At 34.0% G+C, this 19,062-nt stretch overlaps 1 protein-coding gene across 4 annotated transcripts in view; it reads right to left on the bottom strand.

The window, feature by feature from the left end:
* Positions 1 to 19,062, bottom strand: part of SORCS2 (sortilin related VPS10 domain containing receptor 2) — a 1,241,960-nt gene that overhangs the window by 193,408 nt on the left and 1,029,490 nt on the right. For all 4 annotated transcript variants that reach the window (XM_051965561.1, XM_051965559.1, XM_051965560.1 and 1 more), the window contains exon 6: positions 3,869 to 3,933. In XM_051965561.1, the coding sequence (XP_051821521.1) occupies positions 3,869 to 3,933 (65 nt within the window). The remainder of the gene's footprint in view (positions 1 to 3,868; positions 3,934 to 19,062) is intronic.

The following is a 19,062-nucleotide window of genomic DNA, read 5'->3' as shown; positions in this document are numbered from 1 at the left end:
TTCCAAAAACATACATATATGAGCATGGGAGAAACTGGTGGTGTTTTGCTTTAGGGAAAATGCTTGAACTATTTTTCAAATATTTATGGTTGAACAAAACCCCAAACATATTTTGCCAGACATATGTTCCTTTTATTTTTAAACCATTCTGTTTCCCAAGGGAAATTGAATCCTTAGGTTTTTGACTCATCAAGTAAATTCTCTGGCATTGCTGGTAAATCAGCAGTGCTAATGAGCCTTTTTCCCCTTAGATGTATCATTTGGGAAGTTGTAACTCAAAAGCACTAAACAAAATAAAACTTCTCAAAGATTCAGGTTTGGATCTAAAATCACTTTGGGATTTTCCCCCTCTCTCACCCAGCTTATTTTGACTATCCCTTCTCCTTCCATGCCCAAAGTCTTCTGTGAGTACTTATTGTGATATGGAAGTAATCTTGGAGGCTCAAAGGCTATGCACAAGCTCTGGCAAGTCTTACCAAGTTAGAAAAGGGAAAAGATGGAAGAAGGAAAGGTACAGCAATAGATTATATACAGTTTAAGGATCTGGTGATTAGACAATAAGAAGTTCAATACAAGAGAAAGACTGATTTGAGAGGAAGTGGGGATGGGGGGAAAAGTGGGAGGAAGTATGAAGGAAGAAAAATGAAAACAAACTTTTATTAAATACTTATCATGTGACAGACATTACACTAAACATTTTACAAATATCTCATTTGATCTTCACAACAATCCTGGGAGGGAATTATATTACTATTCCCATTTTGTAGTCAAGAAAACTGAGACAAGCTGAGATTAAGTAACTTGCCTACTTTGTATCTGAAGTCAAATTTGAATTCAGCTTTTCCTGACTCCAGGCTCAATGCTTTATTCTGTGTGCTAACTAGCTGTCTCTAGTGGGAGGGGAGTAATTCATGAAGACCATCTGTAAATGAAATGAAGGGAATTGTGGTTTGCACTGGTCAAGAGAATAAAGGAATAAAGTAACCATTATTTTTAAATTTCAATTTTTTTTAAGTCTGTAATTTCACTGAAGGCAGTTAGATGGTTCTGTAGATAGATTGCTAGACTTGGAGTCAAAAAGACCTAACCTCAAATCTGGCCTCAAACTTTTACAAATGTATGATTCTATATAAGTCACTTAAAACTGTTTGCCTCAATTTCCTCATCTGCAAAATGGTCTGGAAAAGGAAGTGTCAAATTGCAGTATCTGCCCAGAAAAATTCCAAATAGGGATACAAAGACTTGGGTACAAGTGAATGATTGAATTGCAACAAAAATTTCACTTTAGTGTAATTCCCACAAGCAATCCCTTAAACCATCAATTCTGTGATTTCTTCTCCAACTTCCTCTCACTCCCCCAGAGGCAGCTGGATAGCACAGAGAATAAAGCATTGATCTTAGAGTCAGGAAGATCTAATTTCAATTCCTTATTCAGAAAGTGATTAGTTTCATGGCCCTAGGCTTGACATGCAACCTGCCTCAGCCTCAGTTTCCCTATCTTTAAAATGGTGATAATTACTGCATGGAAGTTGCTAAGATCCAATGAGAGACATTCTAGGACTTTGTGTACTTTAAAGTGCTTTATAAAGCATTATTTAGCATTGAATTAATTCTGTGAGGTCACCAGGTTCATAATGCAAAGGGACTCTCCCCAGGACCAAACATGTATCCTTACACAGAGATGTTGGGTTAGGAAATTTCCCTTCAAGTTTTATAATGTCTCTCATTAAATGCTCAGCAACTTCCATGCAGTAATTATTCTCACTTTAGAGATAGGGAAACTGAGGCTGAGACAAGGTTGCGTGCCAAGCCCAGGGCCATGAAACTAATCACTCTCTGAGTAAGGAATTGAAATTAGGTCTTCTTTCTTCATACTACTAATTGTAATTTTTGTTTGATCATAGCCCAAGCTCAGTTTCCCTATTTGTGAAATGGGACTGATAATGCTGTATCTCATAGACATGTTGTGAAGAAAGCACTTTGCAAATTGGCAAGCCCTCGAGAAATGTGAGCTATGGTCCCTGCTATTATCATATCCAGGAACAGAGAAGGAGTCTCAGAGGACAGTTCTCATTATAATTCCAGGTTCATGTGCCCTTATCTTGCTTTTTAATCTTCAAATGGTATGAAGAGAACTATGCTGAATTTGGAGCAGGAAGGATTTCTGGGAGCTCAGAACAACTGACATATGTGGATATTCATTCTAACAGATTCTCTTCCCACACCACAGATAAACTGGCAGCTGTATGCACAGAGCGGGAAAAACGTCCAATGTTTAAGTGCCAGAACAAATTGTACTATTAATAGCTTTTTTCATTGGACCGTAGCTTCTTGACTTCAATTTATCTCTTGTTGGAAAACAAGTAAACTTTAAATTCTACCACATTTCTACACAGACCAGTCAGTTTAGCTATATACATAGGCCAACTTCAAGGAATTTGGCATAGCATTTTCTTGCTGTGGGCAGTGGAAATGAATGTGAAGCTTATCATGGGAAGAAGCATGATTCAATGGAAATAACACTGGACTGGGAATCTGAGAACCTGGAAAGTAAATCCAACCATTGGCTCTATCTGTGTGACCTTGGAAAAATTACTTCCTTTCTCTGACCTCTTATTTCTTTATACTTAAAATGGAAATCTTGGGCTTGATGGTATCTAAGGTCCCTCCCAAGTTTAAACACTACATGCTTTTTTGCTTTTTGTGAACTTCAGCTTCATCTATAACATGAGGATAATTATATCTGCATTATCTGTCTCATAGTGTTTTGGAGGAGGGCCTATAAACTTAAGAGGGCAAGATTCTCAGCATTGAAAGAACCTCAAAAGTCTTTAACTTGTCACTAATAAAAAAGAGTTCCTCTATAAGATACACAATCAGTCACTGCTTATCACACCTTTGCTTGGAGATCCTAGTGAAGGAGAATCTACTTCCTCTCAAGGAAGACTATCCACTTTGGAATAGCTGTAGTTGTTAAGAAGTTTTGTATTATATCAAAGTTAAATTTTCCTCAAAAACTCCCACTTGTTGTTTTGTAAAACCCCCAAAAAACCACAATGTGCTATATCATTTTCCAGGTTACAACTCTTCAGATATATTGACTGTTCTCATATTGACCCAAAATGTTTTTGTTAGCAGGACTAAATGTTCCTACTTCCTTTAAAGGTTCTTCATAAGACATGGTTTTGAGTGTTGTCTTTGGGCCATGTTCAAAATGATCAATGTCATTCCTAAAATGTGGTAACTAGAATGCATCACAAAGCTGGCCAAGGAATAATCCAGCAGGGTCATTATCTCCCTAGTTCTGGTTTACTATATTTCTCTTAATAAGTCTAATATCCATGCATATATATCCATATAGGTACCTATCTATTTATCTCTATTTATATTATATATCCATATGTGCATCTATATGTCAGCTTTTTTGAGGGAAAACTGCCATAACATATTGTTGACTCATATTGAGATCTTTTTAAAATTAATCATTATTTTCCACCCTAGCTGTATTCACCCTATACATTTTACACTTGATTCTGGAACTCAAGTGCAACACTTTACACTCACTCATAACAAATTTTGTCCTAGTAATCTTGGCTTGACATTTCATCTTGTGAAGATATTTTTGGATCTTGACTCTGACAAGTAACCCTTTAACTAGCCATTGTAGGTCTGAAATAAGATTGTAGAAGTGTTTTGAAAATTCTCACAAGCTATGCAGACCTCTGTTGGTTGACCACTTACCTTGTGAAGTTTGGAAAGCATCTTCGACATCTATGAATTTTAAAAGATTAATTCTACCACTATGACTATTACTATAACTCTGTGAAAAAAAAATGTGGTTTGAATATTGGCTTTTTAAATAACTTACCTCCACTAAGATCCTGGATTTCCATATGAACTAAATCTGGTTCCCCATCTACTCCAGCCACAGCCCTAGAGGAAAATATACATAAGATCAAGTTATATTGAATAATACAGACCACATCTCCCCTATTAATCACCTTCTATGAGTCCTTATTTTCTCTAAAATAACATACAGACATTTTGGTCTGGCATTCATGATTCTTCAAAATTTGTTTCACAGTTTCAGCTTTCTCTTTCTCTGTTTTTTTTCCTTCTCCTTAATAACTCAACCATACAAAATAGGCATAGAAGTACAATGCAAAGACCACTGTATGTATAGCTAGAGCACCTAGACTTGGACTTCAATTCTGGTACAATCTGAATGATGCTAGGCAAGGCATTTCTCCTAAAGGGGGGCTGAGTTGCCTCAATTTTAGGATAAAAGGCTCATAAAAGATGATCTCGAAGGTTCCTCTTACATTCATATTTTGAGATGTTACTAGAATATTCATCCAAACTTGAATGCTTGCTTCTTTGACCTGATTCTTGATCTTTTCTTTCATCATTTCCTGTACCTAAAGCACATTTTCTCTTACCTCAACCACTTGAGATTACATCTATTTTTCAAGTTGTAGACTAAATACTACCTCTTTCATGAAGCCTTCCACGATCCCTTTTCATTAAGGGAATGAGGGGATTGAACAGCAAGTGATAGTGGGAATTAAGTAAATCACACCGACTTCATTTGATTCAATTCAGGAGCCAGCTCCTCTTTTTTTTTTTCAAATATTTTATTTTTTCCAATTACATATAAAACAATTTTTAACATTCATTTAAAAATTTTGAGTTCCAAATTCTTTTCCCCTCTTCTTCTCCATCAATGAGAAGGTAAGCAATTTGATATAAATTGTACATATGGTCACATGAAATATTTTTTCCATATTAGTCATGCTAGGAAAGAAAACACAGACAAAAAAAAGAAACCAAGAAAAATAAAGTTTAAAAAGTATGCTTCAATCTTCATTCAGACTTTATCTCCAAAGATCAATGATATTTTTCATTATGGGTCATTCATATTTGTTTTGAATCATTATATTGCTGAGAATTATTCACAGCTGATTATCATACAATATTGCTGCTGCTATGTACAATGTTCTCTTGATCCAGCTCACTTCACTTTTTATCATTTCATGAAAATCATTCCAGGTGTTTTGAAAGTTTATAACAGTTATATCATAAGAAATAACAAACAGGATGCTTCCAGGAAAATTAAAAAAAAAAAAACTGACAAGACTCAGTTCCCTTTTTATTCAATTATGGGTCTAGTCAGTTTTTATTTTGTTAGAAAACATTACTGAATTGTAGGAATTGTAAGAAAACTTCATTATGTTATTTGAATCTAGCACTGCATGACTAAGAAGCTGGACCATCTCTGCCTCTTGTTTAGGACCCTTAATTAAGAACCTAAATTATGCTGACCAGAATCCTAGTCAGATTCAAAGATCCAAGTTGTTTTTTTTTTTGTTGTTGTTGTTGTTTGTTTGTTTGTTTTTCTACAATTACATATCTGAAGTAATCTTTGTATCTTATCTGAAATCTGGCCTCATACTAGTCAATCAGTTATTATTTTCATGTTCCTTTGATTGATACAGACTCTTATAAGGAGTGGGACACTTCTGTTTCTAATTTCAGTGAATTTAATCTGTTCTCTCTTCCCTTCCCAATTTGGAAAATCCCTAATCTTTCAATTAGAAATCAGATTACTGGATTTTGTATTCTAGTCAATTATTTTCTTTTGGTTAATTGGTCTTATTCAATTGTTTTTAATGCACAAAAATGCATCTCCCACTTTATTCAGGGTCTAAAACTAAGCTAAAAAAATCTAATTTTGATTGGTTATGCAATTGGCATGTATCACTTAATAAATCAATATTCTCAGAACCTTGTACTTTTGTTTCCTCAATCATTTCATCTTTCACATATTTCATCTTTAGCTCCTAATGGGGAATCTGCAAGGAGGAATTTATTTTCCTGGACAAGCTTGTGAGTTTTAACTTCTGTATGATCGTACCTTTGAAGACTCTGTACCTTCAAGATAACACATACTTGGTTTACCATACACTATGTAGCACAGAGATTCAAATTCTTTTATGTGAAAAATACACACACTTATTAAAATATTACTAAAAAGTATCACTTTGAATGAACAAAAAATGCAAATGAAGATAGCCTAGCTGTACCAGACCTTAGGAACTCTCAATTGGACTTCTGCAATAGTTTGCCCTTCCTACTCCAATCTATAATCTACCCAGCCACTAGAGTAATTTTCCCAGGATGCAGGTTTAAAGAGAACACATTTTTACTCAACAAACTCTTGGGACTCCAAAATATCCTGAAAGATCATAATTAAACTTTTCCATTTGTCAATTACAGCTCTTCACAACCTGATCTCTTCATACTTTCCCCATCTTCTTTTTTACTGTAGTAAGTTTATTTTTAATAAACATTGCTGTATGAATCATGTTGTAAGAGAAAAATGAGAGTAAAAAGAAAAAAAAAACATTGGAGAGGTAAAAACAGAAAATAGAACATAGCATATGGTGATTTATATTCAGTCTCCTTAAATCTTTTTCTAGATGTAGATGGCATTTTTCTGTTCAAAGTCTTTTAGAATTGCTTTGGATCACTGAACCACTGAGAAGAACCAAGCCTTTCACAGTCAGTCATCGCACATTCTTCCTGTTATTGGATATAATGTATTCCTGGTTCTGATTGTTTCACTCAGCATCACTTCATGTAAATTTTTCCAGACCTTTCTATAATCAGCTTGTTCATCATTTTTTTTTTAAATAGAACAATAATACTCCATTACCTTCATGTACCACTGCTTATCCAGCCATTCCATAATTGATGGAATTGTGGAATTCCATCATCCATTCCTTTTCCAATTCCTTTCTACCACAAAAAAAAAAAGAAAAAAAAAGAAAAAAAACTGCTACAAATATTTTTATACATGTGGCTTCTTTTCCCTCTTTTATAATTTCCTTGGGATATAGACTCAGTAATGGCACTTTTGGGTCAAAAAGTATACAGTTTTACAAGCCTTTGGACAAAGTTCCAGATTGCTCTCTAGAATGGTTGGATCATTTCACAACTCCATTTACAATGCATCAGTGTACCAATTTACCTACATCCCCTCCAACATTTATCATTATCTTTTTTTGATCATCTTAGCCAAACTAAGAGGTGTGAGGTGGTACCTCAGAGTTATTTTAATTTGCATTACCCTAATCAATAGTGATTAAAGCATTTTTTCATATAACTATAAATGGCTTTAATTTCTTCATCTGAACATTGTCTGTTCATATCTTTTGACCACTTATAAATTAGGGAGTGACATGTTTTTTTCTAAATTTGACATAGTTCTTTATGTATTTTAGAAATGAGACTTTTGTCAGAAATACTGTCGATAAACATTTTAAATTTTGTTTCTTTTGGTTTTGTTTGTGCAGTAACTTTTTAATTTAATTTAATCAAAGTTGTCCATTTTGCCTTTCATAAGATTCTCTAGTTCTCTAGTCATAAATCCTTCCCTTGCCGTCTCCAAAGATCTGATAGGTAAATTATTCCTTGTTCATTTAATTTGTTTATGGAACCATTCTTTATGCCTAAATCATGTATCCATTTGTTTTTATTTCTTCTAGTTTTACAAAATAATGTTTTGGCAGTTTGATTGGTATGGCACTGAAAAAGCAGATCAATTTAGGAAGAATTGTCATTTTTATAATATTAGCTAGGCCTAACATGAACAATTTATATTTTCCCAGTTGTTTAGATCTGATTTTATCTGTATTGTGTTAATATAGTTCTTGGGTTTGTCTTGACAGGTAGACCTCCAAGTATTTTATTTTGTCTATGGTAATTTTAAATGGAATTTCTCTATCTCTTGCTGATGGGCTTTGTCAGTAATATATAAAAATGTTGATGATTCGTGGCTTATTTTATATCTTGCCTCTTTGCTAAATCTGTGAATTGTTTCAAGTAGGTTTTTGGATGATTCTCTAGGATTCTCAACATAGAGAGTATATCATCATATCATCTGCAAAGTGATAGTTTTATTTCCTCATTGCCTATTCTAATCCCTTCAATTTCTTTTTCTTTTCTTATTGCTAAAACCAACATTTCTAGTATCTTTCCCCATCTTCTTACACATTATTCTCTACCTCTATACTCTACAATCTAGACTACTTTCTTTTCCATACGCCCAAGTCTTCCTGACTCTGAGGTCATCTCTTTATTCATTCTCTAATACTTTTCCCCAAATGTAAATCTTTATAATTGTTAGTGCTGAGTGAGTAATAGAGATGGATTGTGAATTTGCCAAGGACAAAGACAGTCTTTTGACTTTATCTGGATCCCAGGTCTGTAGCACCATTCCTGGCATAAAGTAGATCCTTAATAAAGGCTTGTTGGCACTCAGGAAAGGTTCATAATATATGCCTGGGTAACAGTAGAATAGAACGAATGGAATGCCCCCTTAAATCAATTCTCCCACAAGATAGATTCAATTGAGGGTTGGAAGAGCTCTTCCCAAAGGAGGGAAACAGAAACCCAAGGACACTATCTGAGAGACCAATACAGAGCAGAACCGATCTGAGAGACAGAGAGGGAAAAAAAATCTATACTTTTATTTCAACTACATATTCTTGATAATGTGGTGCTAAATTCAGATACTTTAGTCTCTTGAAGCCCAAGAACTATCAGTATCCCTTTCTATTTTTGTACTTTCCAACAAAGTCCTATTTTCCTTATCTGGGGTGTGGCTCTTTATATTAGAACTGGGCTTCCTTATTTGATTTCCCCATTCCAAGACCAGCTCTTCACAGGAAGAGAAGAGTAACTCAAAGTTGTTGTTCCCAACTACAGAGACTTTATATTGCTTTGTATCTTCAATGCAGAGAACATGACTTCAGTCTTACGTGGTAGGTGCTGCTATAACCTTTACTTCTTGGATCCTTACTGAGAGCTTAAGTGGATGCTGCTTTGCAAATTTAGTGCTAGGTTGTCTCATATGCAAACTACTTTAGTTTGGCTCTAAACCACTAAATAGAGGTAGATTACATAGACCCATAGGAGTTAGACGAAGAAAGCTCCTTAAAGACAACAGTGTAAAAGCAAAGCAAACAAATCAACAAAAAAATATAGCAATATACTTCCATTTTGTTAAAGAGAGGGAAAAGGAAATCTAGAGGCTTGAGGGACTTGTTCATTGTTCTATTAATTGTTCTATAGTTTTATTCAAATCATATAAAATAAAGTATATGTGACACTTTATGACAGATCTGAAATATCATTCCCAATTCTGGGTACCCCTTCTCTGTGACAAGCTGAGCAAGTAATTTAACCTCTCTCTTAGGCAACTCTATAAGCTGCAGAGAAGGAAGTCTGCATTGGTAGTTTTATCATTTAGGAGTTTCCTCATAACAAGGAAATCACAGGTCGAATCCTCTATCCCTTTTGTCTTTTACACCATGACTATTTCCCAATAGTGATGCTGACTTATTATTGAATTCCTATACTTTTTTAATAAAAAGGAAGAATAAGGAAAAATGTTAGTTTTAGGCATTCTGAGGGCATCTGCAACATTTCTTATTAATATGTCTATTACTTTTCCAGTAAAAGGAGAGGAAAGGGTTGCAATGTTTCTTTGCTAGGACGAAGATTGGTTGTTGCATTTAATTTGTCTTTGCCCTTTAGTGTGGTTTTTATTTACATTATTGAACTCATTTCATATATTGTTTTTCTGGTTCTGTCTATTTCATTTGTAATTGATTCAAAGGAGGTTGTCAATTCTTTGAATTTTTCATATTTATCACTTCTAATGATATTATATTAGATTTGTTCAGCCATTTTCCAATCATTGTATTCCTACTTTTTTTCTCTTTTTCTTAAATATTAGCTATCACACAACGTTTTGGTACATATATTTTGATAGATGTGGATCTATTTTTTTATAAGCACTTTATGATATATGTTCAATAGCAGACTTGTGGGGATAAAGGTTAGTGATTAATGTAATGACTTTTCTGAAATTATTAGAATTTTTTTCCCAGAATGTTTGGATCATTTCTAAGTGCCAGATTTTAAAGGAAGTCTCAAAAAACTAGATTAGGATGAGAGAAGGACTCAAAACTATCTTCTAAGATGATTGGCGGGAGGAAGTGAATTTGTTGTTTTTCTAGATAAAAGAAGAACACAGGGAATATATTCAAACAAAACAAATGATCAGAACAGTGGGGAGACTGAAAAATTGGGAATATTTGGGGAGAAAAGAAAATCTATAGAAATATATGATCACTATTTACAAATACTGGGATTTTTAAATGAATGAATGCATGAATTTTTGTGGTGTGGTTCCAGAGAATGAAACTACACCTACTGGAGGAGATTGAAACTAGCTTCATTGAGGCTAATTTTGGCTTGAAGTAACAAAAAAGATTCCCTTAGCAAATGGACATACCAAGGATGGAATGGTTTTCTTTACAAATCATGAGCTCCACAATTACAGGAAATACTAAAGCAGAGGTTTGATTGCCAGTTATTGGGTACACTGTAGAAGATATGCTTTGGGCTGGGGCTAGACAGGATTACCTGTGAGATCCTTTTTAGTTCTAAGAGACTACATTTATATTATCCAAGAAATCATGAATTCCCTAAGGATAGAAAATAGATCAATAACATCAGCATCCTTCACAGAACACAACTCAAATCTGCACAAGTTCATTTTCCATATAAATTCATGCATAATTGCTGAGAAGTTGGATCTTAGTTTTCAAAACACTCTGGCCAAATAATAATTTTAACCTTCAGCCAAAGATGGTGATAGAAACAGAGAATTTTATCCACCAGTTAGCAAAGATGCAAAAACTCTTTGAAACCCCAGGGGTATTAATGAGACAGTGCATATGAACATGTCCATAATGAGTCATATAACTCTGCAATAGGGTTGGCTTGGAGGTGAAAACCTTATATTACTTGAGCTGACATTTTCATCTGCCTGTAATAATATCATCATAATGATAATAATCCTGCCTTGGATTTATACACTGACTTTCTTCCAACAAGCTCAGAAGCTCAAAAACAGAGAGAAGGTTGATGTTCAGTGCCAGGGTTTCTTATAGCAAGACATATATGTACTCTGGGATCAATGTTTTAGAATTTTGCATAATAATAATGATAAGAATAGTCATATTAATAACTTCCATTTATTTAGTACTTTAAGTCCAAACAGCATTTTAAAAACATTGTTGTATTTGATTCTTACAGAAACCTTGCAAGATACAATATCTTGGAAGTACTATTATCTCTTTACAGATATTTACAAAAATACCCCCCCAGTCTTGGGGTAGTAAAGCAATTAGCCCAAAGTCAAATTAATATTTACTATATTGACACAAATAAATTCACTCCCTTATAAGGGTATAAACTGAAATTTTAAAATGAAAATATATGAATGCAACATAAACACTTGTGTGTACATATACATATAAATCCAGACGCATCCTAGGTCTTATGCAGGACAAATTTAAGGGAAATTGTGACCTATATTGGGATCAATATCCTATCAATATCAAAAAAAATAAGATTATCAACTTTTTACAAATAGACCAAGATAGATAGACCCAGTGTGACAAATTTATGAGAAGATGCGGACAAGAGACAAGAACATCGGGTGGGCATGGATGAATTGATCTGTAGAATAAATCTAAAGGGAATGATTATAATTACAAGAAGAAAGATCTTTCTGATCCTTGGATTACAATGTGACTCTATGATATTTGATCTTTCACTCTTTTTAGCCTTGGACATATATTTGTTTTTAAGATTATAAATTGTGATCTGCAAAAATGGAGGGGATTGCCTTCCCATAAAATGACAGGCCTCTGAAGTATTAATGTAGAATATTAAGATTTAAAAGGTGCACTCTATTGAGTACATTGAAGATACTTAATGAATTTTTGGTGACTGCTGGGCATTGAAGAAGGTACAAATTTGACTTACAATTGGCTAAAATGATAGAAGGGGAATGACAAATGTTGGAAAGAATGTGGAAAAATTAGGACACTAATTCACTATTGGCAGAACTGTGAAATGATCCAATCATTTTGGAGAATAATCAGAATTATGCCCAAAGACTTATTAAGCTACCTATACCCTTTGACCCAGCAATACTTTTACTTGGTCTATTTCTGAGGATAGTTAGAGAAAAAGGAAAAGTACCTATATTTCCTAAAATGTTTATAGCAGTTTCCTTTCTGGTGGCAAAAAACTGAAAATGGCAGGGATGTCCATCACTGGGGGAATGGCTGAACAAGTTATAGTATACAATTGTGATAGAATTGTTTTTGTTGTGCTGCTTTTCCTTTCTTCTCTCTTTCTTTTTTTTTCATAAAACTCAAATATCACTGAAAAGATAATTTTCAAATGAAGAGGCTGAAGTTATTTCTAGCCATATGGAAAGATGCTTTAAATCACTATTGATCAGAGAAATGTAAATTAAGACAATTCTCAGAAAGCACTACACACCTCTCAGATTGCCTAAGATGACAGAAAAAAATAATGAAAAATGTTGGAGAGGATGTGGGAAAAGTGGGACACTGATACATTGGTGGAACTGTGAATGGATCCAACCATTCTGGAGAGCAATTTGGAACCATAGTCAGAAAGTGATCAAACTGTGCATACTCTTTGATCCAGCAGTATTACTACTGGGATTATATCCCAAAGAGATCTTAAAGAAGGGAAAGGAACTCACATGTGCAAAAATGTTGTGGCAGCCCTTTTTGTAGTGGCAAGAAACTGGAAACTCACTGGATGTCCATCAATTGGAGAATGGCTGAATAAACAATGGTATATGAATGTTATGGAATAATATTGTTCTGTAAGAAATGACCAACAGGATGATTTCAGAGAGGCCTGGAAAGACACATATGAACTGATACTAAGTGAAATGAGCAGAACCAAGAGATCATTATATATGCCAACAACAAAATTATATGATGATCAAGTCTGAAGGACCTGGCTCTTTTCAACAATGAAATAATTCAAACCAATTGTTCAGTGATGAAGAGAGCCATATACATCCAGAGAGAGGACTGTGGAAACTGGGTGTGGTTCACAAATAGCATTTTCACTCTTTTTTGTTGTTGTTTGCTTACATTTTACTTTGCTTCTCTTTTTTTTTCTTGTCCAGCATGATAATTGTATAAATATGTATACATATATTGGATTTAACATGTATTTCTACCATATTTAACATATAAAAGACTACTTGCCATCGAGGGAAAGTTATGGGGGAAGGAGTAGAAAATTGGAACACAGGGTTTTGAAAGGGGTAATGTTGAAGAATTGTGCACCGTTTTGAAAAATAAAAAGCTTTAATTAAAAAACCCTCAAATATCACTTCTTTATTCAATTCACTATTCTGCATATTAGACATTAGATAATGTGTAATATACTTGCACAAACACAAGGAAGAAATGCTACCTAATTTATTTTTACCCTGCATGCTGCCATGAGCATTATGGTAATTTGAAAATAATTAATTTGAGCTCAAAATGATTCTAAAACTAATGATCATCATATTTTCACAACAGCTATACCTTCCACATAAGAGGGATTAGGGGTGCAGAACTCTTATGATCTGAGAAGTTGACACAAACGTTTTTGGCTCTTCCTTCACACCAGTGACAATCTGAATCATTGTAATATAAAAGATAAAATGTTGATACTATACAAAACTATACATATATTTTATACATTTTATAGTTTTTAAACTTTTTCCATGTTACTTGCTAGCTTTTGCATGTCATTGGTCGTTTCTACAAAACTCCTTAAAAATTTCTATTTAATTTTTTATGCCAATTCATAATATATTGAAACAATGATTGGGAATGTGGTCATGTGGAATGCTAACTATGTGGGTAAATTCTACTGAAGAGTTCAGCTGGGCAGGTTTTGATATTTTAATGGATCAAAAATTTTATTAGTATAGATTCTTTCCAACAATGGTATAAATGTGATCCTATCTTTAAGCATTTTCATCTTATTAGGTCTTCATTCATAGTTTTCTCTTTTTTCCTAGTAAATTTATTTATTTTTAATACACATTGCTTTATGAATCATGTTGGGAGAGAAAAATCAGAGCAAAAGGGAAAAATCATGGGAGAGATTTTAAAAAATATAGAAAAAAGAAGTGAACATAGAATGTGTTGATTTACATTGAATCTTCTTAGTTATTTTTCTGGATGCAGATGGCATTTTCTCTCCAAAGTCTATTGGGAATGCTTTGGATTATTGAACCACTAAGAAAAATCAAACCTTTCATGGTTGATTTTTGCACATCTTTACCATTATTGTGTATAATGGATTCCTGGTTTAGCATGCTTGTTTTGTTTAGCATCAGTTCATGTAAATCTTTACAGGCTTTTCTAAAGTAAGCTTGTTCATTTTTTAATAGAAGAATAATATTCCTGTGCCAATTGTATTTCTTGTAAACAAGATATTATAGGATTTTTTTTTTTATTCTGCTCTTCTGTTCACTTCTGTTTTGTGGAAGAGTTCATCCCATTTACATTCACAGTTATGATTATCAACTCTGTTTTTCCCTTCATCCAATTTTTTTCCCTTCTATATATTTTTGTTCTCCCTTTCTACTCTGTTCTTAGTCATGTTTTGGTTTTTTTTTTTTATCCACCCCAACCCCTACTTTATCTCCTATCACCCTCTCCCCTCTGTTAGTAGTGGTTTTTTTTAAACTCACTCCACCTCATCCATGACTTTATCTAGTATCACCCTTTCCCCCTTCTCTTTACTTCTTCCCTAGTGTTTCTGCCGTTCCTTCTGTCTTGTCCCTCCATTTTCTTTTCCTCTTATTCCTCCTACTTCTTTATAGGTTTAGATAAATTTCTATACCCAACTGAATGATTACATTATTCCTTCTTAGAGCCCAAACTGATAAGATCAAGTTTCAGAAATTGTTTATCTTCCTATGCTTCTTTTGAGTACTGTGATTGTAGATTAAATTTTCTATTTGGTCTGTTTTTTTTTTTTTCAATAGAATGATTGGAAGCTCCATCACCTCTCCTGAAAAATGATGCTAACTCTTGAGTAGTTAATTCTTGGTTGTAACTCTAGGTCCCTTGTCTTCTGGAATATGGTATTCCAGGCTCTCTGATCCTTTATTATACAAGCTTCTAGATCCTGGGTAATCCTGACTGTTGCTCCTTGATAGTTGAATTGTTTTTGTTTGGCAGCTTGCAGTATTTTTTTCTTTGAGATAGTAGTTTTGGAGTTTCACAACAATATTCTTTGGTGTTTTCCTTGTGGGATCACTTTCTGAAGGTGAATGGATTCTTTCAATGACTATTTCCCTCTCTGTTTCCAGATTATTGGGGCAGTTTTCCTTAACGATCTCTTGAAGATTGTTATCCAGGGTTGTTTTTTTTTTTTTTTTTTTGGTCACGGCCTTCAGGTTGGCCAATAATTTTTAACATGTCTCCTCTGGTTCTACTTTCCAGGTAGGCCGTTATTTCAATGAGGTTATTTCACATTCTCTTCCATTTTTTTTCATTCTTTTTAGTTTGTTTTACTGATTCTTACCATCTCAAGTCATTTACTTTCATTTGGCCTATTCTAGTTTTTAATGTGTGATTTTCTTCAGTTATATTTTGTATCTCTTTTTCCATTTGGTTAATTCTACTGTTTTAATTGTTTTTTTTAGACATGCTTTTCCTTCCTTCCTTTTCCAATTGACTCTCTCATGCATTCCTTTCATTTCCTTTCTCATTTTTTCTTCTATATCTTATTTACTTTTAAAAGTCTTTTATGAGCACTTCCAAAAAGCTTCTTTAATCTTGAGACCAGTTCCTATCATTCTTTGGGATTTCTTCTTTGGACATTCTGTCTTCATCTGAGTTTGCATTTTGGTCTGCCCTGACACCATGATAGCTTTCTATTGTCAAGGTTCTTTTCTGTTTCTTGCTTACTTTCTTTCCTTTTCTTTTGGTATTTCCTCTTTTTTTTTTTTTTTTTTTTTACTTTTATGGTTGAATTCTGCTCCTAGGATAAAGGGAGTGCTGTTCCATGTTTCCTGTGCAGCTCTGAGCCCTAGCTTTGAGCACAGAGGTCCCCTGTGTTTCCAGGGAGTTGCTTTGTCTGCTCTTTTCAGGGAACAGCCTAGTTTCCCAGAATTTGCCTTCTGAGCTGGACTAGAGGCTGCCCCACTGGTCTTCTACTCTACTGAACCATAACTGGAAGTCTTCATTGCTGATTTGCTGTGATTAAGACCCTCTCACTATCTTTCTCAGAGTCTGTCTGAGCTGATCTAAATACCCTTTTTACCTCAGTGAGACTGATCTTTCTTGAAGTTTTTTCAGTCTATCTTGAGCTGGAGAGCAGTTTCATTTTGTCCGACTCTATTCAGATACTTGGTTTTATGTGATTTTTGAGGGAAACTGGTAGAGCTGGAGTAGTTTCCTGACTTTACTCTGCCATCTTGGCACTACCTGGAAATCTGTGCTTCATTCTTAAGAGGACTATAACATCATGGAGGTGATGCTGTGACATGCAAATAAATTGAACTTAAGTGATGGAGAGTTGTGCAAGGTCACCTGCCTCACTTTCTCCTTCACAGCCATCTGGGTCCAGGGGCCAAATATGAAACAGGATGACTGGAGATGGCCCTGGATACAGTGGGAGACTAGAACAATTTTAGGTCATAAAGTAATTATAGGTTGAGATTTTATAAAGAGGAAGAAAAGAAAAAAGTGGAAGGATACAAAAGGTTAAAGCTGTATTGGAAACAAAATTCCCTCTCTGAGGGAGTATAAGACACAACCCTCAGAATAGTTGTTCAGAAGTACCTTTTGAGACAAGTCACAGTTCCTAGAGAGCCAGCTTTGGAGACCACTATTATAAGGTACAAGTAATGAATGTCATTCCCTATATTCAAAATTTTTCAGTGGATTCCTCCTAAGATAAAGTACAAAATTTACTCTGAGATATAAGATCCTCTTAATATTGTACATAGTAACAGCAAAATTGGGTGATGGTCAACTATGACATATTTGGCAATTCCAAAAGACTCATGATTGAAAATATCATCCATTCCAGAGAAAGAACTATATGCAGATCAAAGCATGCTATTTTTAACATTTTTGGTTTTTTCTTTCTTATTATTTTCCCCTTTTGTTCTGATTCTCCTTTCACAACATAACTAATGTGGAAATATGTTTCATGTAACGGCATATGTAGAACCTATATCAGATTGTTCATTATCTTGGGGAAGGGGAAGTGGAGGGAGAAAATTTGGAATTCAAAATCTTATAAAATGAATCTTTACATGAAAACTATCTTTACATGTAATTAGAAACAATACTATTAAGTTGGGGGGGAATCTGGTTCTGACCAACCTTTACAGCATAGTATACACTCCTGAAACACTAAAATAGCTAGATTACAACTAGTTCAACAGCCTCAATATTTCATTTTCCAACTTTGTACATTAGCACATCACTGTTCTATTCTAATAAGTGCTTCTCTCATCTTTGGTTTTCAAAATCCTGTTTTTTTCACTCAACCTTCAGAAGAAGTGCTACCTTTTTTCTGCAAACTTTCTCCGATCACTATTTGTTATTGATCATTTATCCATCTGTATACAAATACTACAAAAAATAATGAACTCAGTGATTTTAGGGAAAAAAAAAACACAGGAAGAACTGTATGAAATAACAGTGAAACAAGCAAACCCAAGAGAACTTGTTAAATTTCTTTGTTAAAGAACAGTAACATCAATGTTGTTTTAAGAACAACTTTGAGTAAATAAACTTTGGCTATTATAAATAATCAAATTAACTATAAAGGACATAGGAAAAAATAGATACTATCTGCATCCAGGAAAAAAAAAACCTGATAAATAGAAGTATGTATAGAATCGTTTAGCATATACATACACATTTATATGCACATGTACATATTTTACATATATGTAAATATATAATATATATTTTGTGTATGTGTATATATGTATATGTATGCATTGTTATGCATACATATGCACGTACTCCTATTTGTGATTTATGTCTAATCATGGCCATTGCTAGGGTAGTGGAGAGGGAACAACAAAAAAGAAATTTACATGACTATTTTGATATATATTTGAAAGGAATAGAAAGTTGGGAATAGTAGATTTATAATTTCATGTGAAATCATCTTATTTATTCTATATTATGGAAATTCTCGTTTTATTCCATAAATTTAAAAAATAAAATGAAAATCATGGTCCTTGTCCTTGAATAGCTTTAAATCAGAGAATAAAACATATTAAAGTAATTGTCAAACAAAATTGCTAAAAATAGGAATTGTTATGTGAAAGCTAAAGCTGGGGCAACCAAGGGACACTTCTTGAGGCACTTGGTCAGAGCCTTGAAAGTTGGATAGAGTTTTGACTAGCAAAGCTTGGGGTAGATAAAAAGTTATTCTAGGTCTCTCCAGGCATATCAAAGCATCAAGGAATAAACATACAAAGAAGTAGGTCCACTTTGTTTAGCACAATAAAAAACACAGTCCAGAATTTCCTGTCAGCAGTGTCATTTTGCAATCTTGTCCAAACCACTAACTTGTCTAATTCTTTTCTCATCTGTAAAATGGAAATCTTCATTCCTGCATGTAGACTTTCATAGTCAATGCTATAATGGTGTAGTTGTATATGAGGAATCATGATATAGTGCATAAAAAATGCTAACAAGTGAATTGGGGTCAAATCCTGACTCTGAAACTCATTAGCTTGTGATCACTTTATCTCTCAGTGTCTTTCTTTTACTAAAATGGAGATTATAGTACTTGTTTGATCTAAGATATGTAAGATATAAAGAGATGTTGATCACCTTTGGCTAGGGATAGCAGACAAGTCTTCATAGAGAAGCTAAAGAGGATTTTAACAAAGAAATTTAACCAAGGATGCCAAATTAGCGACTTTGGACTTTCTATGGTGGGTAGTGGGGGCCAAGGACTAGAAAAATAGAGTTCTCCATTTTGATGGAGAACTTGGGTGAATGGTCACAGAATCAAAGATACCCTCTGATATAAAGTTCAATGACTTTTTCATGACAACATCATCTTACCATTCAATAAAGCAAAGCAGCATCTTTTAACACATCC

Source organism: Antechinus flavipes, chromosome 6, assembly GCF_016432865.1.
Source record: "Antechinus flavipes isolate AdamAnt ecotype Samford, QLD, Australia chromosome 6, AdamAnt_v2, whole genome shotgun sequence".
Lineage (NCBI taxonomy): Eukaryota > Metazoa > Chordata > Mammalia > Dasyuromorphia > Dasyuridae > Antechinus > Antechinus flavipes.
The sequence above is the reverse complement of the archived record's forward strand: the minus strand, read 5'-3'. Positions and strand labels throughout refer to the sequence as shown.